Below are 25,490 nucleotides of genomic sequence, written 5' to 3' on the forward strand. Positions count from 1 at the left end.
GGTGAAGGAAAATCAAAGAGTGTGGAAGATGAGTGGTGCTACCATTTGAGCAGAAACCTAAAGAAAGGAGAAAGCAAATGCAAAGGCCCCGACATGGATCATGCTTATAAAAAGGGTATGGGGCATGAATAACCTAGAATTTAAAGTGACTAAATAATTACAAATTGAAAATCTTTGTATAGGACAACATATATTAGATAGAATGGGGAATACAAAGATGATGATGAAACTGTGGTCTTAATGGTAAAATTATGTAATGTGGAATATGAAGTATCATAGGGGTTAAGAGGACAGAGAGATGTCCAAGGCAGGTGTCAGCATTCTTTTCAACTAGAATTTAAAATATATTACATCATTCACTTATCATTTCCTCGACAAATATATACTGAACACCTACTGTACACCAGGAACCATTCTAGGAAATAGAGACAGAAAATGAGAAAAAGTTACCTGCACTAATGAAGGGTACATTCCATTGTGAGAGAACAAACAATAAAGGGGTAAAAAAACAATGTATATTGTGTATTTTCAGGTTAGAGATGAGTCTTGTGGGAAATGTAGGTTAAAGAGATAGAGAGCAACTCGATTTAGGTTTTGTTTTGAACAAGTGGTAAACTAGCATGACCTGTTGACCTGACCCCTTCTCCAAAAATCAACCCTAGAAAGTGAGAGGGAACTATGCCTCCTGAGCTATTTAAAAAAAAAAAAGAAACAGAAACTCCTAGACATTGAAGGTTATCTTAAATGTGTGCGTTTCTATGGGCGTTACGAGGGACTGCATCTGAAGCAGAAGACAGAGTGAGAAAAATGTTTTTTAACTTTGGCTCTAGTCAATCCTTACCGCCTTGGGCAGATCACTGTCTGCTCCTTCAGTGTAGAAATCTGCAGCTACCGTAGCTTGTGGGTGTCCCAGGGATTAAACTGGAGCACTTGAGAAGTCTTGCTGGGGTAAGGAGTAGATGTTTTAAAAAGGTGCTCACTGACCAACCACTCTTAGACAGTCACTTCCACATACCTCCCATCTAAATGCAGATGGATGGTGGACTGGCCTTCTCTCAGTGCTGATTCTCTTTAAGAGACTAGAGGGGGTGCTTGGTAGAATGGCAGCAATAGTGATCAACAATGGCCCTGGGGAACCTGGAGATCTCCAGGCTGGGTTTTAATGAATCACAGGATGGACAGGGTGGTCCTGGTCTTTCTCTTTAACGGACACAGTGGTCGATAACTTGAGAACTTGTGTCTTGAGCTCACAAACCAAAACTAGTAGATACATGAAGGGTAAAACAATCATAAAAAGGAGAGAGCAAACATAGTAACATATACTACCAAATCAGAATTACTTGAAAAGAAAGACCAAGAATTTTTTTTTTTTTTTTGAGGAAGATTAGCCACAAGCTAACTACTGCCAGTCCTCCTTTTTGCTGAGGAAGCCTGGCCCTGAGCTAACATCCGTGCCCATCTTCCTCTACTTTATATGTGGGACGCCTACCACAGGATGGCATGCCAAGCAGTGCCATGTCCGCATCCGGGATCCGAACCGGCGAACCCTGGGCCGCCAATAAGCGGAACGTGCACACTTAACCTCTGCACCACCAGGCCAGCCCCGGCCATAATATTTTCTAAGTTTATCATTCATGCTTTGCTTACGATGGTATTTAAAGAGGATATTGGTTTGCAATTCTCTATTAGTTACTGAACTACCTCTAACTGCATGATAGACAACAGGGGAAACGGGTCTACTGCTGACTGTGAACAGGTATTGCTTTAAAGCCCTTAACAGTTTAAGTTATCTAATCCTCACAATAGATAGGGACTGTCGGCATCTCCATTTTATAGATAAAGAAACTAAAGCACAGAGAGGTTAAGTAATTTGCCCAAGGTAGTAAATGGAGCTAGTAAATGGTGGATCTGGAACGTAAAGCCAGATCTTAGAGTCCATGCTCTTAAGCTCTGTGCTCTGCTGCCACCCAAACTGTTTTAAGAAGGCATATGTACAGCAGCAAGAGGCAAACCTACTCATAGCACAAATCTAAGAAGACACTAAAGCTGTTTGTCTAAATTACTTATTTCTTGAATCTTAGTTTCCACAGATACAATATTAGACTCCTTATCATCTTTGATATCCTTATCCTTACAGTACCTTGGGTCAAGAGTGAGAAAACTCTCCAAGAGTATAAGAAAAAAACCCAGAGTTAAATTTTAAGATCAGTCAAATACAGGTTAAAGCCATTATGTGAAGCCTCTTTCATGCCCACTGTGCCTACACTCTTAAAAAATCATTTTTATTGCTTGGAACTTGTTTTCTGACAATGCCAGGCAGTATTAAGACTAATGAACTATGTATAAAAAGCATTTTCCAGAGTAGGCCACATGGTAGGAACTCAATAAATAGCTGAACTATGATCAACACACAATAAAACTTATGCTCTAAAAGGCTTTTAACTCTGCCTAAACAATATAATTCACAGCCTTCATAGGTGTTATTTATTGAAAGACAACTGAAGTATTGGTACTTGTATCATTTACAGGTAACAGTAGATGGAACTAAGAAGGACTCTAAAACTTATAGGGTAATTTTTAAAAAATTAGATGACATAGAATCTGTTTGTCATGATAAAATATAAACTACACACAAAAACTTAATATCGACAATATTGCATACTTTCATTACATACATACAAATATAAAAATGAACCCCAGATGTGGCATATGTTTGATAAGAAGCACTTGGGAGTAAATAAAAATTACTTGATCAAGTTTTATAGCTATAGAAAAAAATTAAATGTTAAGACATTTACCTATGGAATTATCTGGTCCTTTTGATTTGGTATATGACAAAAATGCAGCTAGAAAAAAGATAGATGACAAAAGTTCTGCTCTTCCTACAACACCTGTTACCTAGAAAGGGAAGGGGGGTCATATTAATAAAGAGCATCTTGAAAATTTAACTATACGTAATAGTAACAGCACTTTAACTAGAAACTAAATTGCCATAACTTTTCAAGCCCACATTGTTTCTTAGACGTTGAGTGCCCTCATGTGGTGAATTTGTATATCTTCCCTAAAAATAAGTTTACCAATGACTGTAATAGTTTTTATTAGCACTATTTTGAAATAATTAGACTCACAGGAAGTTGCAAAAATAATACAAAGAGGTCTTGTGCACCCTTTACCCAGCTTCCTCCAATGGTAACATCTTACATAATTAAAGTATAATATTTAGACTAGTTCTTATTAAAAAAAAAAAGAAAAAAGCCAACTCCTTACATATTTTCTTAAAATATAAAGATATCAGAAATTCAATGTTATATCTCAATAAACCTGCAAACTAAAGTTTAAAAAGACAATAAACTTTAAAAAGTCCTTTTAAATTCTGAAAGTTTAAATATAAGCCTCTCCCTTTTACAGTTATTCTGAACTCACCGTAAAATTTAAAACAACCTATTATTTTTGTTAATGTATGAAAAACTGTCTGTTCAGCTAGACATCAAAAGATTCAAGATAGTGGGAGAGACACACAACCTCCCTCCAACACAGACACACATAGCTTAAACATATACACTTTTGAATACAACCAAAAGCTTGTAAAAAAGCAATTGAACAGAGTTCTCTTTGCTCTACTAAGGGGCAATTTTGGAGTTTCAAGGTTACCAAGAAAACTAGTTCTAATTTGAGTATATCTTGGTAGGTAGAGGCTGATGGACATACTGGCAATAACAGAGACAGTCACAATTTTGAAACACACGGCAACAGACAATATGAAAACTACTGAGAATTATCTTTGTTAGGATGTCTGTTCATGTCTGCATATATTTTGATATATTTTCATCTCTTAGTTAAATTTGCCTTATTGACTATTTTCTGTCCTTGAAACACAAAACAATGCCAAATTGACAAATATTTAAAATCTATATTCATAAAACAAGTAGCAAAGAAAAGAACTACATTCATTTATATTTTACATTACTAAAAGAGATCATATAGCTTATGTTCTTAAACAATGTTTTAAAAATTGTTTTAAATTTAAAAATTTTATGTGGTAGGAAGTTGGACTCTGTACACTAAAAAGTTAAGACATTGTACTAATTTAAGTCTTCAAATACTTGGATTAAAAGTCATTGTTAAATTTTTTCTTAAAAATATTTATCCTTCTAATCACTGTGTAGGCTTTATTTTAAAAAAAGGAAAAAACATTGATTTAGAGTTTACTTACTGCTTCCGTGTGTATTGGGTGCACTGCAAAAAGTAAAGAAGCAATCATACTACTCCTGCTGTCCAGAAAAAGTTTGCAGACTTTAAGAAATATCACACTAACCACCGCATGAAAAATCATATTTAGGAGATGATATGACATTGGCTTTAGTTCACTGAACAGATAATTGAGGCGAAATGTCAACACTGTTAAGGGACGGTAAGACTTGTGGCTTCTCTCCTAAAAGGAAAAAACAATTATTGATTACTAAAGTATCTTGGTCATCCAGGGTACATAAACTAACCATTGCAAATACAATTGAAAGTATCTACCTTTAGCTGAGAAATAACAAAAAAATAATGAAATGCCCCAAGAATAACTCAAACATAAAAGATAGCTTTATAATCTGTTTTCCTATTTCCTTAGTCTAAAAACAAGGCAATTTCCTCTCTGATATCAGAATTAACAGTACAGGAAGAACATCGGATTATTAATTCCTCTTCAATACATAGATTTAAAAAAAAAATTAGGGGCCGGCCCAGGGGCGCAGCAGTTAAGTTCGCACGTCCCACTTCAGTGGCCCGAGGTTCGCCGGTTTGGATCCCGGGTGCGGACATGGCACCGCTTGGCAAGCCATGCTGTGGCAGGCGTCCCACATATAAAGTAGAGGAAGATGGGCATGGATGTTAGCTCAGGGCCAGTCTTCCTCAGCAAAAAGAGGAGTATTGGCAGCAGATGTTAGCTCAAGGCTAATCTTTCTTAAAAAATAAATAAATAAATAAAGTAGGACATTGGTGGCAGTGATCAAGTTGGAGCACAGTGTTCTCTCCAAAGTCTGCTTTCCAACCTATTACCAGTACAGGTGCTTATATAACTGCCGGCTGGGTCTTCAAAAGGAAACAGGAGAACGGGCTGCTTACCAGTACAATCTCAACAGTGATGACTCAAAAAGGCACTGTCTGGTTGTTTTATGAAATACATCTCCATAATGTATAAACCTGAATATATGGAACCAAAAACCCCCAATACTACACAGAGAGTAACGCAAGATCAAAACTTTCTTAGAATAAGAGAACAGACACCTTTGTTTGGTAGTCTCTATGGGCAATAAATCAAATTTTATGTGAAGTACTGAATTTCTTTATAAGGTAGAAGTTACATTTAATCAGAAATATTTTTACCCTAAGACAAAAAACAAACCAGATTTAAGAATAAAACATAGTAAAAAATATATAAAATATTATCCAATTGTAATTTTCTATAAGGGAATCCACACTCGGCTTCTTTGCTCTGTTACCGTATGTCGCTGTGACTCTGGTGTATCGGGATGGACTCAAGCCTGTCCATCCCCACGAGGGAACACAAGGAAGCACAAGAAATTGTTACATTTCCCATTTTGAAATTAGGAGCATTTTAATACCTTTGTATTGACTACACATTGCACGAGTACTATGTACCTAGAATATTCTTTCCTGCTTGGCTAATTCCTGTACATCCTTTGAATTTCAGCTCAGGCATTCAAAATTGTTTTTAAGACACTATTCTGAACTGACATGATTTGTACCAGAAAGCAGAAAAAAGTTCTAGAAACCTTCTGAGTGCCTACAATGTTACTGTGGCTCCAGTGAAACATATTTGGCAGTTGAAAAGATGAGGTTAGAAAGTAGCAGGAAATAAGTATTTTTAATTGCAGTATACCTAACTGCTTTGTTAGGTCAATTAGATGTACATATGCCATAGGTAATGACCAACTAAAAGACAGATTATTAACATAACTATTCACATAATTCATTAGCAATCTACTTAAGACTCCACTGTGACAAATAATTATGACCTTGGTACATATCAGGTCTATTCTGTGAAAACATAGTACAACAGCCAGTTCCATTATGAAGAGAACAATTCAGATTATCATTACATTCAAGTATATTAAAAAAAAACTTAATTACTCATGGTATTAGTTGGTGACAGAAACATAAGCACGAATATAATGAATGAATAAGCTAACAGTTCCCTGTTAACGTGAATCTCCATACAAGGATGGCAAAAACACAGTGAGACAGGATATCTGCAGAAGTTACCTTAACACAGGTACTTTGTAGGCCAAATGCCAGAAGAGTGCGGCTCCTTACAGCTGAGAGGTTCTCAACCCATGGACCAAAGAATCACCTAGATAACTTAAACCACCCTCCTACCCCCAAAATTCCACAAAAACAACAACGAAAGAAAACACACAAACAAAACAAGACCAAAAATATTGATGCCCACATCCCACTCTCAGATAACTAACAAGTTTGGGTAGAGCCTTGTAACATTCTTTTTTAAAGTGCCCCAGGTGGATTCTAATGTGCAGCCAGGGTTGTAATCCACTGAATCATCAATAAGTATTACATATTTAAAGAATGGGCTTAGAAAAGAGATAATCTGAACACTGAGAGGCCCAGAGGAGTCCAAAGACCCTTAATATGGCAGTGTCTTACGTCTCAGGAGAATGTCCCAAGCCCAAAATGTGTCTTTAACAAGGACATTGGCACAAACATCCTCACAAAGGGTCTGCACACAGGCTTTCAGGCTGTTATTACCTGATGACATCAAGCGTGAATCTTTGAATGTGCTAATTCCAGGCTTGTCAAGAAAACTTATGACACTTAAATACTACTTAGAATAACTTTTTCCCTGGTGGTACATTTCCCTACAGGGAGACAATATGCCCATCAGAAAACACACTATAAACTCTTATCTAATTTGTTCATCCATTCCATCTGAGTTTATTATGAGCCTTTTTTGTGTGACTGCTTATAGGTGCTCCGAATGAAATCAAATTTTCATCTGCAAAGCTGAGAAAAATCACAAAACATAGCACTGACACCATGGTATGATAACTTTCATGAATCCTTTAATCTGGCCAGCTAACCTTTCAGGTGAAAATCTCAACATAATGATTAAAATCACAACAGATATGAGCATAAATTGGGGGAATGGACATATATTTCTAAGGGTCTCTAGGGATAAAGAGTATAGGGAGAGGGGAATAAGTTGTCTAGAAAATAATGTATGTTATAATAGGACCATGTTTTTTCCTCATTATCAAAAGATTTGTTTTTAAAGTCTAGAATCGGGTGAAAACAGGAAGGCTGCAGGAAAATAAGTATTTTTTCTTATTAAATAAGCAGACTTTATGTGCTTGTGACTTCCAGAGAATGTGGAAAGGGGCCATGAATGATGACTGACAAACTGTACCTATAAAAGGGTTATTATGTTTTGACAACTAAGTGCCAGGTACTATAGATAAATTAATTCATTTATTTACCCTCAAAGTATTATTCTTACTAGGAAAACGACTTGCACCTAAAACCTGTATTCCTACCAGTTTCACACAGCTATTACATGAAAGAAGTAAAATTAGAATCTAATCTATATGATCCCAAGCTGACAAGGATTTATTCCCAAACAGTTTAATACTGACTTTCAAAATAAAGTTACTGGAAAAGTAAAAACACTCACATAAAAATGAACTAAACTTTTGGATTCTCAATATAAAATCAAAATAACTATTAGGTAAGAAGTATGACACAAATTTTTAATAAGTCACTTTTGTTTTTCTGCAGAAAAACTGGCAATATGTATACTTACTATTTTTACCCTTAGAGTCTAATCTATTTATATTGAAGTTACATATATTTTTAAATGGTTAAATATATCACAAGTAGTCATCTCTTTTGCCTGACTCAGAAAAAAAGCGAAATAAAGTTGGTTAGCAACAATATGACTCATATTATGCTTATTGCTCTCCTAACACATTTGGTTTTCACATAAATATATTGTTTTTAAAAAGATTAAGCCAAGGTACATAACCAAGGAAAGAATCAAGTACTGCTTTCAAGAAGATAAATCTTCAACTTTCTGTCTAATTTACCACAAACATGTTAGGTCTCATATAAAATTTTTTGGGGCAAAAATCCCTAATTTCTCTGATGACACTGTTGATAAAGAATTAGGAGTAATTTACTACCCAGGATATTTTTAAATCTGAGATAAATATACATAATTACTTACCTCAGACATGGGGGTTCCCCAGAAGTCATTCTGAAATAAAGTTTTTAAAGGTGTCGATGGATGCAGGTCTTTATTATCCAGTATTGCTGAAACATCATCAAAAACAAAACCACAAAAGAGGCTGTTCCAATAGCAGGCAGTAACCACACCTACTATTAAGGTTACTTCTTTGAGGTTAATATCAGCCATCTTTTCCACAAACACTTGTGGACAAAATCTGGGGAAAAAAATCATGAAGATAAAATGAAATAAGTAACAGGTATTTTTCAAAAAACTACAATTTTAATAGAAAAATAATAAGCAAAATAAAGATAGAATGCTAATTCTCCAAAAGAATTAATTATTCAAAGCTCAGCTCAAATGTCATCCAACTCTAAAAAGCAATTAGCTGACCACCTCTCCATATTCCTAACCGAAGTCAGAATTAATTTCTCCTTTATACGTGTTTTCATCCCTCTGTTAAATTCTTTTATCACCCCACTTAATCTTCGGACCTCTCTCTCTAGCAAACTAGATGGTGAACTCCTCATCAATTGTTACAAGTCAGGTTACCTGGGAAACAGATATACACAAGCTAATACTAAAAAACTAGTAAGATGTGCTCCACGAATAGCTAAATGAATCTTTGTTGGAAAACAAATACTTAAAAAGTCACTGCTCATGGATTTCTAAAATGTAGATGAAGCTTATATTTTAGTACTTTATAAATCTCAAGATCAACTATTATTTCAAGCAGGGATCCAAACTTAGAGCATGCAGTCTTGTTTAATCAAAAGCCTTTCAAAAATATTTGTCTTGAATGCCTTTATGCCAGCTGTATACTAACCAGTTAACTACAGTCCCATTATCTTTCACCCAGATTGATTTATTTGATTGATTTACATTATCTGCTTGGCTGTTGAGGATATGAGTTTATGACCCAGATCTAAATCATGGTTTTTCTTTTTCCAATTACAACAATGCTTTTAATCTAGAGAATGTGCTTCATACATGACAATTCATAATTAAGTCACTGTTTTAGAAAGGATTCAGTAAGGGAATGGTTGAGAGTAGAAAGAACTATATGAACTGGAGGATACTGAAGCACAGCCCTATGATATAAATATGGTTGGAAGATACTCTAAAAAAACAAGCTGGTGATATACTTTACTATCTTGAGTGGTGTTACTAGTATCATTTTAGTGTTACCACCTGCGGAGGGCAGAACAGCAGCCCCCAAAATTGTCCATACCCAAATCCCCTGAACCTGTGAATATGTTACATCACATGGCAAAAGAGACTTTTCAGGTATGATCAAATTAAAGATTCTGAGATGAGATTATCCTGGATTATCTGGATGGGCCAATTCAATGGGAAGAGACCTTACAACTGAAAAGAGGGAGGCAGGAGTCAAAAAAGCAGAGGTTGGAGTGATATGATAGCTGGCTGGCGGCCATAAACCAAGGCATTATGGCACCTAGAAGCTAGAAAAGGCAGAGAAACATATTCTTCATCAGAGCTTCTAAAAGGACCACAGATCTACTGATATCTCGATTTTGGTGAGACCCATTTCGGACTTCTAACCTCCAAAACTGTAAAATAACAAATTTGTTTTATTTTAAGCTACTATGTTTGTGGAAATTTGTTATGGCAGCAATAGAAGACCAATACATTACTCACAGAGCCAGAAGATCTGAGACCTGAGATATATCTGTAGGGGTTCTGGTCAGACCAGATAGGAAGAATAGGGTAGGGACTTAAAGTCAGGTGTAAGATTTATATAAGCATATATATACAAGAACCTATAGGAAAGTATTAAAGTATCTTTACAATCAGATAAGAAAACCTCAGAACACATTAGATGTTTGAAAGAGATGCAAAATCCAATCCAATAAATCAGGAAAAGAAATTAGCTGCACCTTTTGAAGAAGCATAGTTTTCAATTAAAAGAAAAATTATTCAAGAGTTTGTCTTGAATCCAGAAGTGATGTACCACGTATGAACTTGTATACATTCTTTATCACAAAAAACGTTGATGGTGCTTGTTTAAACATCGGAGAGACTGAACAGGTATTCGCCTCAGCTCCCCCCAAACCATAGACTAAAAAGGAAAAAAAGGAAGACTACAAACTCACAAGGATGAAGACAACTGGAGAGGAGTTCATAGCAAATTTTGGAAGCTGAGAAGGCAAAAGGCTTAGTAAGTAACTCAACAAAGCTCAGGAAGTGAATCCTAAGCTGATGCTCGGAAAGCTGAAAAGTTTTTTTGCACTCCTGCCAGCATCAATCACAAAAATTAGTGCCAAGGATCTCAGCAAATAGGGCTAGAACAGATGGATCTGTTAAAGTTTAGACCCCTCTCTCACTGGGTACGGCCAAGTAACCTTCCCTCCTACAGCAAGGCAGGAGACTGCAGACTTCCTCTCTGGAGCAGGTCAAACAGTGTCTGACAAAGGTAGCTCACCGAAAATAAGGGTTAAGTAAAAGTCTGTCTATATATTCTGAGACCCTCCAGCTCTCTTCTACTACAAACTGGGCATAGAATCTTGTAAAATTTTACAACGCTAGAAACAAACAGAGGATTCTAAAAGCTTCCAGAAAGAAAGAAAGCAGGTTCCATACCAAAGACCAGGAATTCAAACAAATCTTTTTTTTCACTAACACCACCGGAAGCTAGAAGAAAAAAATCCAGAAAACAAAAAGGGAGTAATGCTTCAAATTTCTGAAGTATAATAACTTCTAACATAAAATTTTGTATTAACCCAAATTTCCCAAGTGGGAAAGTAGAACAAAAATATTTTGAGACATTTAAAGTCTTAAGAATTTACCTCCAATGTCTCCCTTCTCAGGAAGCCAATAGAAGAGGTACTCCAACAAAATGAAGGCATATACTAAGAAACAGAAAGATAGGGAGCCTTTTTAGGTGCTGGCAGGTTAATTTCATAGGGCCACTTCCTCCATCTGCGAGCCCCACTCACTTCGCGATTACATGTGTGGATACTTCTACCAGCTTACTGCTTGCTATACCTACCAGGAACAACTCTGCAGAGCAGAGAACACACGTGCCTCCAACCTTTATTATTTATGGTCAAGACCTATGCTTCAGAGGACAACACCTCACGATCATTTGTGAGGTGCAACCCTAGGGACCCTCAAAACTTACTGAGAATTGTGATACTGGTAGATGCTCCCAATGATGCAAGCAAACCTTAATTAGGACATCCCAAATCTATGTGTCCCTGTTAGATTCCTTAGCTCCTCAGTTTCCCTCCTGGGATGGCTCCCTCCACCTCCGACAATGCTGGAGATGACAACGTCCCAGCCCACAACAACACAGGACACGACAATCTGAGAGATGACAATACCAACAGCTTGGGACAAGAGGATTCAAGAGATGACAAGAGCCTAAGACACTGCAAGACACAGCTTCATCCTGAATGCTGCTTCTGCAACCTTCCATTATAGGAGAGATGACACCCAGGAAGACATGGCAGCCGATGATGGCGAGCACTGCCTGGGATTTGGTTGCTGAACTGAAAGCTTGTTTATCTAAATTTGCTGCTGATGATTCCCTTGAGTGGCATTTTGCAGAGTTAACTATGTGTTTACCCCAAGGCCTCCTTGTTTACGACAACATTTGCTGCTTGAGTGTGAGGCGGTATTAGGACTGCCAGGCTGCTCTCTGCTGTGCCTTTGAGCTTTGGAAGGCAAAGGGTGAATCCTGCAAATACAAGCCCAGTATTCTGCTTTGTGGACATCCCTAAGCAGGAGAAGGCTCTTAAGGCAGTGGCGACTGTGGGGCCCATCTCTGTAGGTATAGAGGCAGGCCAGGATACTTTCCGGTTCTATAAAGATGGCAATTATTATGATCCAGAATGCAGCAGTGAACACCTGCATCATGATGTTCTGGTGGTTGGCTATGGCTTTGAAGGAGCAGAATTAGATAATAAATATTGGCTTGCCAAGAACAGCTAGGGTACAGATTGGGGCATGAATGGCTACATAAAGATGGCCAAAGAATGGAACAATCGCTGTGGAATCGCCACCATGGCCAGCTATCCTACTGTGTGAGACGATGGGGATAAAAGAAGGACTTGACTGAGAACAGAATATCCAGAGAAGGAATTTTATCTTCAAAGTGACCAGACCTTACTGTATGGGATTAAACACTTGAATCACTGAAGATCTAAATTGTGATTTGAATTCTGTGACATTTTATACTGGTAAAATGTTACATTTCTTTAATCACTGTTGTAAACGGCTTTCTATTATTGACTTGCCTAATAACTTCTGAATTTTCATTTTTTAAAAGGATACATAAAGTTTTACCTTTTAAAGTAAAACAATTTCAAAGCAAATTAAAAAAAAAAGAAAGAAAGACGGGGAAATTAGGAGATAGGGGCTCTAACACAAGAGAGTGACAAAGGAAACACCCAGAATGACAGCCAGGCAAGCAGACCTATTAACCAGTAGACACTGGAACAGGTCAGAAGGTTCCTGAATGACAGTCCCAAGAAGATATAACCAAAAGAACACCTGATGTTTAAACACACTGAGTGAAGAACTATTCACTCTTATACCGTATGTGTGTGTGTGTGTGTGTGTGTTTAACTGTAATTCAGAAATACAAAACAACTCAGGGCATCCACCACGGGGTAGGTGAAAATCAAGCCTTGTGTATTGGTCAGAAACCTCTGTCCCATAAATAATCTCAGTCTGTGACCAGGTAACACTTGTGGCGACAAAACTACTGCTTGGTTAAATGTTCTCACCACAGAAAAGTTTAAAATTAAGAAAAAGAAGTAAACGAAACCTGTGGTCTTAATACTTTGAAACTATATTTGGGAACAGTACGTATTTGATTTTCAGGATAGTTCTAGTGTTTAAGAGAATCTGGCACACACTGGAGTCTCTGATATCATAGCTTCAAAAGTATAATTTAAAATACAATATATTGTACTATAATATGTATAATATACATAATTGTAAATTATTGACCATGCAATTTCCAGATTTAGGACTTTTAATTGAAAAAGTATAGGAATCTAGTCAAGTTTACAAATAGTATTGGAATTTTTATATGAACTTGGGAGTTACTACTGTTTTAAGTTTAATTTACTAGCTTTATAAAAGATGTTTAAGCACTAGAAAGTTTTGCTTGTTAAGCCAGGCATCTGAAATCCTTGAATAAAAACTAATACATTAAAATTATAAACGCAGTTTTAAATTAGGGCAATTTAGCCAAGTTTTAAATGTAGCTGATTAAGGGCATTTAGTCCTTTCAATTTGAGTTATTTGTTATTTAAAAAAAAGTCACAGTATTTTATAAACAGAGCAAGAATTTTAGGTTGAATTTAAATGCTTAAAGAATACAAGGTTATACCACACATCTATAGACAGCTTATATTTGACAAAGAAGCTGAGGGCATACAATGGAGAAAAGAAAGTCTTTTCAACAAATGGTGCTGGGAAAACTGGAAAGCCACATGTAAAAGAACGAAAATTGACCATTCTTTTTCACCATTCACCAAAATAAACTCAAAATGGATCAAAGACCTAAAGGTGAGACCTGAAACCATAAGGCTTCTGGAAGAAAACGTAGGCAGTACACTCTTTGACATCAGTATTAAAAGGATCTTTTCAGACACCATGCCTTCTCAGAGAAGGGAAACAATAGAAAGAATAAACAAATGGGCCTTCATCAGATTAAAGAGCTTCTTCAAGGCAAATGAAAACAGGATTGAAACAAAAAAACAACCCACTAACTGGGAAAAAATATTTGCAAGTCATATATCTGACAAAGGCTTAATATCCATAATATATAAAGAACTCTTGCAACTCAACAACAAAACATCAAACAACCCAATCAAAAAATGGGCTGGAGACATGAACAGACATTTCTCCAAAGAAGATATACGGATGGACAATAGGCACATGAAAAGATGCTCATCATCACTGATCATCAGGGAAAGGCAAATCAAAACTACACTAAGATATCACCTTACACCCGTTAGAATGACAAAAATATCTAAAACTAATAGCAACAAATGTTGGAGAGGTTGCGGAGAAAAAGGAACCCTCATACACTGCTGGTGGGAATGCAAACTGGTGCAGCCACTATGGAAAACAGTATGGAGAGTCCTCAAAAAATTAAAAATAGAACTACCATACGATCCAGCCATCCCACTACTGGGTATTTATCCAAAGAGCTTGAAGTCAGCAATCCCAAAAGTCCTATGCACCCCAATGTTTATTGCAGCACTGTTTACAATAGCTAACACGTGGAAGCAACCTAAGTGTCCAGCAACAGACGAATGGATAAAGAAGATGTGGTACATATATACAATGGAATACTACTCAGCTGCAAAACAGAACAAAATCATTCCATTTGCAATAACATGGATGGACCTTGAGAGAATTATGTTAAGTGAAATAAGCCAGCGAGAGAAAGATAATCTGTGTATGACTCCACTCATATGAGGAATTTAAAATTATGGACTAAGAACAGTTTAGTGGATACCAGGGGAAAGGTGGGGTGGGGGGTGGGCACAAAGGGTGAAGTGGTGCACCTACAACATGACTGATAAACATTAATGTACAACTGAAATTTCACAAGATTGTAACCTATCAATAACTCAATAAAAAAAAAACCAAACAGATGGATGAATGCTTCACTAAATTATACTATAGTGTGAAGCAAAAATTTACCAAAATGTAAATCATGACCCAGAAGACATGTTATTTTTTTTTATTACAACTCCAAATAAAGAACAGTAAGGATAAAAAAAAAAAAAAAAAGAATACAAGGTTATAAAATGTTACTTTAAGAAACCTGGATAGATCCCATGATTTCTAAACACAGTTAGGTAATAAAAAGTTATGCAGTCACTTTAAGTTGCAAAACAGTTACATTCAGTAATTGCAATGCTCAATTCCAACATAATAATCAAAACTCTGAACTTGGTTTAATTTGGGGGATTGAGTGCCCCAGGCTTGGGTTCACTGCAGATGAGAAGCCTGTTGTCATGGAATGTGTATGCAGTTTATTCTTCTCTTTCTTTACCTAGAGATAGCACCTTATATTCTTGTTAAACATAGTGTTTGAACACTATAGCGCTTGTGGAAATTAATAAAAGAAACCTTAACTAGACTGGAGTTGGGAAAGCCTATAGGGGGAGCTCTCACACCCTCAAACACATCTCAATTACACCAAACAGGAAGAAGAGGATGCTTGCATCTTCCACGGAAAGTAAAACTACTTTACTACTGAAAGAAGACTTCTCTCCCCACCTGGCAACAGCCTAGCCAACGAGAACGGCAATTCTTTTGGCTATTCCTGAATAAACTAATTTTCAGATAAAATACCAGGTGAATTTGCTTTTTAAGTTGACACGTTAGAGCAGAACGGAGAGAGAAGAAAGTAAGGAGAGCAAAGGAGCTTACTTTACCACCATATTCAAAGATGAGACTCTCATATGTGTTTGAGGATTCTTTGTGGACTGAAACCCACAACACTGAGGACTGTCACCTGAAGTGCCCTTTCTCTCTATTTCATGCTCCTTTATCAGAAGGAAGATCCTTACTCCCTCCTTGGAAGATGGTAATACCCAGCTTTTCTTCATTGAGATCAATCTGCAACCAGCACCTCTACCTCCACCCTCTACTCCCAACACGTGGCTTTTTTGGGCAGAACCTTGAATGACTCTACAACTGAGCTCATGAACTAGAACTAAGAAGTAGAATAAGCACTGGAACTAGGCTCTCTCACTTTCTCTCATTATTAAGCTACCTTGGGTAATCTTTTAAAATTCTATTATCTTGGTCCTTTATAAACTTGGTATGAGTGAGGAGTTTAAGAAGCACCAAGTGGGTTTATCAATGAGGTGCTGATCCTGAATGGATGGCATTGCAAAATATTTACTATTCTTGAGAGCTACTGTTATGGTTAGTTTTATGTTTTAACTTGGCTAGGCTATAGTAGTATTCAAACATTAATCTAGCTGTTGCTATGAAGGTATTTTGTAGATGTAGTTAACATCTACAATCAGATGACTTTAAGTAAAGGAGATTATACTCCATAATGCGGATGGACCACATCCAATCAGTTGGAATTGCCTTAAAAGCAAAACTGACACTTCCCTGAGAAGAAATTCTACCTGAAGATTGCAGTCTCTCTGTTCCTGCTAGAGACTTTCAAGGCTGCCCACTGACTCTACAGATTTTGGATTCACTGGCCCCATAATTCTCTAAGTCCACTTTCTGATATAAACGTCTTTGACATATATATAGATATATATCTATACACATAATATATATGTATATATTTCTTCTGTTGGTTGTGCCTGAAGTCACTCCTGTGCATACAATTATCTGCTTGTTAAGGCTGGATATCTGAAAGGTAGGAGTCTCAGCTTGGAAGGCTGGACTCTGCTACTTGTGGTCACATGCTCTAGTAGGTTAGCCCGAACTTCTTTAAATGGTGATGTCAGGAGAGCAGGAGGGCAAGTCCCAAAGTGCAAGCTCTTTTTTTTGTGAGGAAGATTGTCCCTGAGCTAACATCTGTTGCCAGTCTTCCTCTTTCTGCTTGAGGAAGATTGCCCCTCAGCTAACATCTGTGCCCATCTTCCTCTATCTTATGTGGGATGCTGCCTTGGCTTGCTTGACATGCGGTGCTAGGTTTGCACTGGGGATCCAAACCTGTGAACCCTAGGCCACCAAAGTGCAGCGTGCAAGCTTAACCCCTGCACTACCAGGCTGGCCAAGCACAAGCTCTTTAAGGTTAGGGGAAAGGGAGAGGGTTGCATAAGGACATAGACAGAGAGAGGCATGATTCACTGTAACAATGTAACACATCACTGTTCAATGTTAGTTGTGGGAATGCTATAGACTGGATGTTTGTGTTCCCCCAAAACTCATGATAAATTCTAATGCCCGACAGGAGGGTATTTGGAGGTGGGACCTTCGGAAGGTGATTACATCATGAGGGTGGGGCTGTCATTAATGGTGTTGGCATTCTTATAAAAGAGGCCTGACAGGGATCCATTGCCCCCTTTGCCATGTGAGGACATAGGGAAAAGACGCCCTCTATGAATCAGAATGTGAGTCTTCACACAACACTGAATCTGCTGATGCCTTGATCTTGGAATTCCCAGACTCCAGAACTGTAAGAAATAAATTCTTGTTGTTAAAAACCACTTAATCTAGGGTATGTTATTGCAGTACCAACAGACTAAGATAGGAAACTTCTCGTTTTCTTCCTAGGCACACAAGCATATTCACACAGATGCACATATATGTGCAGTTCCAATCACAAGAGAAGACCACTCATGAGCTACATTACAGACATACAAAACAGTATACTTCCTTTATGAAAACTGTACTGACTGCTCACTTTTTCCAGAACTGTGGGAAAAAATAAACCATATAAAATAGGAAAATTTTACATGAACTTGGAAATATCTAGCCTGGAAAGAAAAGTCCTCTCAGTTAAATAATGTCATGATTATATCTTCCTCAATAAGAATAATCTACTGTATTTCATTAATATTTTAAAGTTAGTAAAACTTTGGCCCGAGAAGTGTGCATTCACATTGACTCCTACTAATCTTTCCAGTCTCCTCACGTTGAGAAAAGACAAGAGTCTACTTGCTGCACACTGATTCCTCTCCATGAGAACAGGCAAAACAAAACATTTACTATACTTAGTGGATACTAAATTTCTCATGGCCATGCATTATTTTAGACACTGGAAAAGTAAGCTAACATTCATTTTCCTGATAAGGCAAGAAAAAGGGAATGGAAGTAACATCTAAGAAACAAAGGCTGACTGGTACAGAGAACGGAGGTAGCAATTATAAAAGGCAAGTCTTTCTTGTGACGTGATTTTGGTCAGATAAAGCTGCTCATATAATCAAAGAGAAGAAAGAAGGCAGGTCTAGGCAAGCATTCCTGTAACAAGGCCATTTACAAAATCATCACATAAATTCCTTCCCTTTGTGAAAACTGACTGATGTAGAAAATTTGGTGAAAAACAATGGTGAGTTTTAGCGATTTTCCTCAAAATTACAGAGTGAATGAATGAACTAGAATTTGAGTTGAATTTCTTGATTCACAGTCTAGCACAGTGTACAAGCTCAAAACTATTGTTAGAATGAGCAAAATAATGAACTTTAAGCAAGATTTTTGCATTTAATCAGGACTGCAATTGAGATATGGGTTACAATCTTAGCTTTATTAACTATTAGGAAATTACTTAGCTTCTCTGAACCTGTTCTCACTTTTGAAAAATGAGAATAAGACTTACCATTAGGCCAGGTACCTTGAGTTGCTGGGAAAGTAAATGTGAACAAGAGGGTGAGGGAAGGAAAGGGTAGAAAAGACTAATACAGACAAAACAAAACTAGTAAATGAGTAAAAAGAAAATAATAGTTATAATGAACAAAACAACAAGAAAAAAAACAAGGTGGTGCGGTAAAAATAACAGATTCCTACTATGAAAATAATATGTAGTTTTAAGCATAGTATATGACATAATAACTCAGGAAACATTAGATTTCATCCCTACTTTCCCCTGCTAAATTATGAATTAAAAATACTGAACATGAGAGGCCAGCCCAGTGGTACAGAGGTTAACTTCGCATGTTCGGATCCCGGGTGCAGACCTATGCACTACTTGCCGAGCAATGCTGTGGGAGACATCCCACTTATAAAGTAGAGGAAGATGGGCACAGATATTAGCTCAGGGCCAGTCTTCCTCAGCAAAAAAAAGAGGAGGATTGGCAGCAGATGTTAGCTCACACTGTTTAAGTTTGAGCAGGGTATTTAACCTCTCTAAGCGTCAGTTTGTTAACTTCATTGGAAAATGAGGACAATATAAGCACCTATTTCACTGGATTGTTATTGAAGACTAAATGAGATAATGACAAGGCTATAGTAATCAAAACAGTATGGTACTGGAATATAAACAAACACATAGAACAATGGAACAGAAGAAAGAACCCAGAAACAAAAGAACCAAGAATATACAACATGGAAAGGATAGTCTCTTTAATAAACTGTGTTGGGAAAACTGGAAAGCCACATGCAAAAGAATGAAATTGGACCCCTATATTGCACTACTCCAAAATAGATTAAAGACTGGAATGTAAGACTTGAAACCACAAAACTCCTAGAAGATAACATAGGGAGTAAGCTCCTTGACATAAGTTTTGGCAATGATTTTTTGGATTTGAAACAAAAGCAAATATAAACAAGTGGGACTATGTCAAACTAATAAGCCTCTGAACAGCAAAGGAAACCATCAACAAAATGAAAAAGCAATCTATGGAATGGAAAAAAAATATTTGCAAATGTATACCTGATAAGGGGTTAATATCCAAAATATATAAAGAATTCATACAATTCAATTGCAAAAAAACCAACAGTCTGATTAAAAAGCAAGCAGAGGAACTTCCTCAAAGAAGCCATGCAAATGACCAACAGACAGATGAAAAGGTGCTCAATATTACTAATCATCAGAGAAATGCAAATCAAAACCATGAGATATCACCTCACACCTGTTAGAATGGTGATAATCAAAAAGACAAGAGATGATAAGTGTTGACTAGCATGTGGAGAAAAGGGAACCCTTGTGCATTGTTGGTGGGAATGTAAATTGGTAGAGACACTGCAGAAAGCAGTATGGGGTTTCTCAAAAAATTAAAAACAGAACTACCATGTTATTCAGCAACTCCACTTCTGGCTATACAGTCGAAGAAAACAAAATTACTATCTTGAAGAGATATCTGCACCACCATATTCACTGCAACATTATTTACAGTAGCCAAGCCATGGAAACAACCTAAGCGTTCATCAGAGGATAAATGGATAAAGAAAATGTGGTACATACACATAATGGAACATTACTCAGCCATAAAAAGGAAATCTCGCCATTTGCAACAACACGGATGGAGCTTGTCTGACAAATAAGTCAGACAGACAAATACTGCATGATCTCACTTATACGTGGAATCTTAAAAAAAAACAAACTTATAGCAACAAAGAACATATTGGTCAAAAGGCACAAACTTCCAGTTATAAGAGCAGTAAGTTCTGGGGATATAATGTACAGCATAGAAAAAATAAAAAGAAAGAAAGATAATGAACAGTATTTGGTATATCATCTTTCAGTAAAGGATTAGACAAAATTATCCCTACAAATCTGAAGAATGCCTTTAAGTGTATCTCACAAAATCAGTATTTATACAATCTTCTACTGAGCTGTTATTCAAACATGTGGTTTGGAAAGAAATCTATTATTTATTTTCAAAAGGAAAATTTATCATCAATTATATTATTAAAAAATTGCCTTAAAAAAAACGATAAAGATGAGAGGCAGTGGTCCAAACAGTCGAAAATGTCATTTAGATTTCAAGTCTACAGCTTCTTGAGTTACCTAATGGTCTATCAGACTCCAGAATGGCTGAGAGCAGTGGGATGAGCAAAACTTGCACAAATAAGGGCTGTAAACACCTGAGAAGGCGATTTCATAGAAGGGCACCCTTGCGAACCAAGAAAGCGACAGCTACAAGACTAATGAGTACTTCTTCAGTACTCACCAGCCCCTTCTCTCTCCACCCCCAGCAGTGGCCCGGGCAAGTTCTAACCTCTCCTCTCTAGAGCCTTCACTCTCTATATACTAGCTCCTCAACTCAACCTTCAAGCCCTTCCACCCGCGAAAGTGATGGTGCTACAGGGCAGGCGGGCGGGGTCGGAGGATGCGGTGGCCTCTTCTCAATTCTTCACTCGTCCCCAAGCCATGATCTCGGCCGCGCAGCCCCCACTCCACTGTACAGAGACACATTCTGATCCCAAAGAAGGGTAAAACTTTTTTGTCTTCTTCTCACAGAGAACACCACCTGGGGCGTCGCTTGCAAACACCTTGGGAGAAAGCCCGGTTTTCCCACCTCTGCACACTCGGCCCCGGCCCTTCCGCCCCAATGGTGGGAGCGTCTCTAAATCAGGACGCTCCCCTCTTCTCCTCCCCCGCCGCTGACCGACAGCTCAACCTCACCTGGGAGCGGTTCCACCAGGGGATGGCTTAGGAAAACCTCAGGAAGAGCAGCCCAGCGAACGACGCCACCGAAGGCACAGTCATGCTCGACCTCGTGCAGGGATCCAGCGCAGACGCGCCTCGGCCACCGCGCCTCCGCCGCCGGGTCGTTCCCCCGCTGCCCCGGTACAGCGGCAGCCTCTCGCATTGCACGCCGGGAACGGCCTACCTCCACTTCTCAGAGACTTCAGTTCCCAGGAGGCACAAGCTTCCAAGCAGAACTGCACTCTGGGATCTGGAGTCCTCATCCCCGAGCCTTCTCCTTGTCCTTCTCGCAGAGTCCGGGGACCCAGCTGGGGAATCTAACGTAAAGCATTACCCATAGTCGTGAAATGTAGGCTCCCCTCGCATCCGGGGCTTTGTTCTGGCCCTGACAGGGTGGGGAATAGGGTCGCCTAGCAGCCGCTGCCGCTTAACTTGCTCCGGACCGGTTGGCGGGATCCAGTGTCGGATTGGAACCGCGCTGGGGAGTGGTCAGGCGTGGCGGCGGGGCCCGGCTTGGTGGGTGCGGTAGATGAAGGGCCGCCTCTGGTTGCCAGGGTTGGTCTAGGTGGGCGGATCCTAGTGAGCAGGAGCTGCGGCTCTCTTCCCACGCAGGTTCTGTAAGCGTCAGGGCCCATCTGCAAGAGCCCAGCTTTCCGCCCCTTAGCCTTTGGTCAGCAATCCATCTGCCTTCTCGCTTCAGCCCTGATTTCCCCGGCCCAACTGCGCTCAATTTGTCGTTTATTTCCTCACTTTTTTACCCCCAGTTTCTGCTTCTCCGATCAGGGGTCAATTTCGGCCATCCGAGCACCTCCGCACTTCGCACCATTAGATGTTCGCGCGCCTTGGTGGTAAGGGGGCATGAAGGAGGGGACTCAGAATATTAGTGCCGAGCTAGATTAGTTTTAGCAAGGAAGCCGTCATAGTTTGTTAAGCCGATACAATATCTGATGGTTTGTGCCAACTGGTATAATTTTGATCAAGGCTATTTTACCCGCTTATCTGTTATACAGTTAAGGAACCATAGCTCTTTGCTAACACCATAGGGAGTTATAATAATGTAATCTGTAGAACTAAATTACTGTGAAAACAGTAATGCTGTTTACCTTGAAAATGCTAATACCCACCTGTTTTGTTACCGAAGGTAAAGCACGGTGAAAGAATTCAAGATGCCACCTAATATAAACTGGAAAGAAATAATAAAAGTCGATCCAGATGACCTGCCTCGTCAAGAAGAATTGGCAGATAATTTATTGATTTCCTTATCCAAGGTGCTTAATTGATAAATAATGCATAAATATATACATACAACTATGATTAATCTAAGTTGTCCCTTTAATCACTGAATGGTACAATTGGAAGAGTTCTTATTGCTTAAGGGTTATAAAATATATAATAGTTGTTTTTCTGTTTACTTAGGTGGAAGTAAATGAGCTAAAAAGTGAAAGTCAAGAAAATATGATACACCTTTTCAGAATTACTCAGTCACTAATGAAGGTTTGTATGCAGTAGGTTTTAAAAGCTTTGAATGTTAGAGAAGATTTAAGAATCTGTTCTTAAATCAGTTAATCTCTGTGAAAGTACTTTGTGATATCTAAGTTACCACTAAAAAATGAGATATTTTCAAGTGTGGATTTAGAATTTTGGTATTCAGAACATTGCTAGTTTCTGCTAGAAAGTTCCTAAAAGAATGTGAGGGAAACAGATGAGTATGTTTAAAAATAACATAGGGAGGTCCTATGTTAATTCTGTTAATATACTCCTGAGATAGAAGTGAAAAATACAGACGATTACTGTAGGGATTGGCTAGGCGAGGAGGAGATTTAGGTGTGAGAAGACTTGTTCGTAAAGGTCAAAGGCTGATGAGTAGTTTTAGGTCAGTGGAAAGCAGTGGTAAAATGTTAAGAAGATTCTAGAGCTGGAGGGTACTGTAAATACAAGTTGGGAATAGACAATGTGCATATTCTTTACATTTGAGGAGACAAGTGCACAAAGTTTATAGCAGGTTCTAGAGGAAACAGATGTTGGGAATAATTTGGAATAGGCTGTCAAAGGCCTTAAAGGTGTATTTTATGCTGTGAGCAATGAGGAGCCATGAAAGGTTTTTGAGCCACAGTTGATAGATAGAAAACTATGCTTTGGGAAGGCTAAACTAGGTAAGGCAAACTAAACTAGGGAAGGTAAACTAGGCTAAATAGGACAAATTGAAGAAAATTGAAGCTCTTTAGACAAAACATTATGAAGGAGGTTAGACATAAAATTATGGACTAGAGTAATGACAATTAGAATAGAAAAATAGACATAGTGGAAAACATTACAAAGGGAAAAGTTGCAATACTGGATATAAGACTTGAGGGAAAAAGAAGACTCAAAGATGTTTCAAACTGTTAGGAATCTAAAAATTATATCCTTAAGTAAGAAAATCATCTATTCATTTCAACAGATATTTACTGAATATCTCTATGTGCCAGGGATTTTAAGCACTAAGTATTGGGATAGCAAATAAAATCCTTGTTTTCAGTGCTTACATTCTAGTGTAAAGGCATATTGAAATCGCTTTTTTTTTTTTTTAATGTTTAGATGAAGGCTCAAGAAGTAGAGCTAGCTTTGGAAGAAGTTGAAAAAGCTGGAGAAGAACAAGCAAAATTTGGTAAGTGCCTTAGAAAGTTTATTATGGTGTTAAATAGTGGATTCCATTTATTCACTAAGCAGTAGAGAATTAGCTTTAATATATTCTATAAAATTTGTATAGTCAATTTATTTTGAAATATATTCTAGAATTTCTATTTCATGGATCAGGTATAAGACGGTTATTTTCTCTTATGTTACCTTATTTTTACAATCATGATGGAATCTTTGAAAAGAATTTATTTTATTATTTTCTTGAAATTTATTTAGAAGTTTATTTTGAGATAAATTTGACCAATTGAAACATTTATCTTTTTTTTAAATAGAAAATCAATTAAAAACTAAAGTAATGAAACTGGAAAATGAACTGGAGGTATGTCCTTTTGTATTCCCTAGGGTATAATTGTTAATTTTATTGTTTTGAATTATTATTTTCAAATTTTCTTTTATTATGGGAATATAATTTTTGTTGTTGTAATGGGAAAAATCACAAGAATGATATTGTGTTCGTAATTATTTGTTCAGTATATGTTTTACATGCCTGTTATGTACCTTAAATTCTGCTAAAGATTAAGCATCCAGTTTTGAACAAAATAAAAACATTCAATGGCCTCATGGAGCTTACAGTCTAGAGAGATATGCAGAAGGATTAGTAGTAATCCACTAGAGGTGGAGTGAGGCACATGGGAATTTGAGGAATAGTGATGGAAGGGTGTGGTAGAAGAAGTAGCTTTTGAGAAAGCCAAGAGTGAAAATATGAATGTATTGTTAAGGAACTGAATACATTGAGATTCCTGAGAATGTGGGAAGGAATGTGATATAAATGGATTAACCTTTAAAAAGAGGAGGGATCTCCTTCCTTTGTAATAGGAAGGGAGGAAGGATGGATGTATACAGAAGCTTTATGTGTGTAGGTTTAGTGCCTAGAAGTTGAGAGGGTGGAGAGAAGGTCATCTGCTAAAAATAAGAGTGGGAGATGTGGTCAAATTTTAAGGAAGTCAGATAAAGCTTGAAATATAGTGGGGAATGAGCTGGAGATTACAAGGATCTGACATCAGACAATTTGAGTTCAAATCCTGATTCTTTTACTGTTAACTTTTATGTTAACTCTGTGAACTTTGATGATTTATTTTTTTATTCCCTACTGTATATCCAGCTCCTACGAAAATGCCAACCACTCTCAATAAATACTTATTAAGTGAATTAGGAAGTCAGATCAATTCTGTGTTAGTGTTTAGCCAGGTAGCTGCTATAGAATAGAAGGATAGGGCGGTTGGAGATATTGATAAGAAAGTGATTGAAGTGATGATTTTGAAATCTTAGCTGAGTAAGCAAGGAAGTCAAGATTGGAGTGGTAGAGAGAGGTTAGGGAGAAGAGGAGTCAAGGGATTAAGGGGTCCTATGAGGCAAAGGGCGGGTATCCTAGGAATAATTGAGAGAATGTTTCTGTTTGGACAAGGTTCTCGTGTGGGCATGGAGTGGGAGGCTATAACAAATTCAAGAAGCAAGTAAAAAAAAAAAATGAGACCAGAATGAAAGTTACATAGATGTGGAAATTGTTTA

General features: G+C 37.7%; 2 protein-coding genes across 9 annotated transcripts in view; one reads left to right on the forward strand and one right to left on the reverse strand.

The window, feature by feature from the left end:
• TMTC3 (transmembrane O-mannosyltransferase targeting cadherins 3) overlaps positions 1–21,446 on the reverse strand; it is a 57,121-nt gene extending 35,675 nt beyond the window's left edge. For all 3 annotated transcript variants that reach the window (XM_046646317.1, XM_046646315.1, XM_046646316.1), the window contains exons 1-4: positions 21,279–21,446; positions 8,249–8,465; positions 4,214–4,432; positions 2,799–2,898 (exon numbers count right to left, since the gene is read on the reverse strand). In XM_046646317.1, the coding sequence (XP_046502273.1) occupies positions 2,799–2,898; positions 4,214–4,432; positions 8,249–8,437 (508 nt within the window). In that variant the 5' untranslated portion in view covers positions 8,438–8,465; positions 21,279–21,446. The remainder of the gene's footprint in view (positions 1–2,798; positions 2,899–4,213; positions 4,433–8,248; positions 8,466–21,278) is intronic.
• Positions 21,447–21,698: 252 nt separating this feature from the next.
• Positions 21,699–25,490, forward strand: part of CEP290 (centrosomal protein 290) — an 87,281-nt gene continuing 83,489 nt past the window's right edge. For 3 of the 6 annotated variants that reach the window (XM_046646443.1, XM_046646447.1, XM_046646448.1), the window contains exons 1-6: positions 21,700–21,818; positions 22,086–22,150; positions 22,444–22,570; positions 22,719–22,796; positions 23,880–23,949; positions 24,254–24,300. In XM_046646443.1, coding sequence (XP_046502399.1) covers positions 22,469–22,570; positions 22,719–22,796; positions 23,880–23,949; positions 24,254–24,300 — 297 coding nt within the window. In that variant the 5' untranslated portion in view covers positions 21,700–21,818; positions 22,086–22,150; positions 22,444–22,468. Of the gene's footprint in view, positions 21,819–21,953; positions 21,973–22,066; positions 22,151–22,443; positions 22,571–22,718; positions 22,797–23,879; positions 23,950–24,253; positions 24,301–25,490 lie in introns of those variants that run through there. The other 3 variants (XM_046646444.1, XM_046646445.1, XM_046646446.1) reach the window with 3 other exon arrangements.

The sequence above is a fragment of the Equus quagga genome, chromosome 19 (assembly GCF_021613505.1).
Source record: "Equus quagga isolate Etosha38 chromosome 19, UCLA_HA_Equagga_1.0, whole genome shotgun sequence".
Lineage (NCBI taxonomy): Eukaryota > Metazoa > Chordata > Mammalia > Perissodactyla > Equidae > Equus > Equus quagga.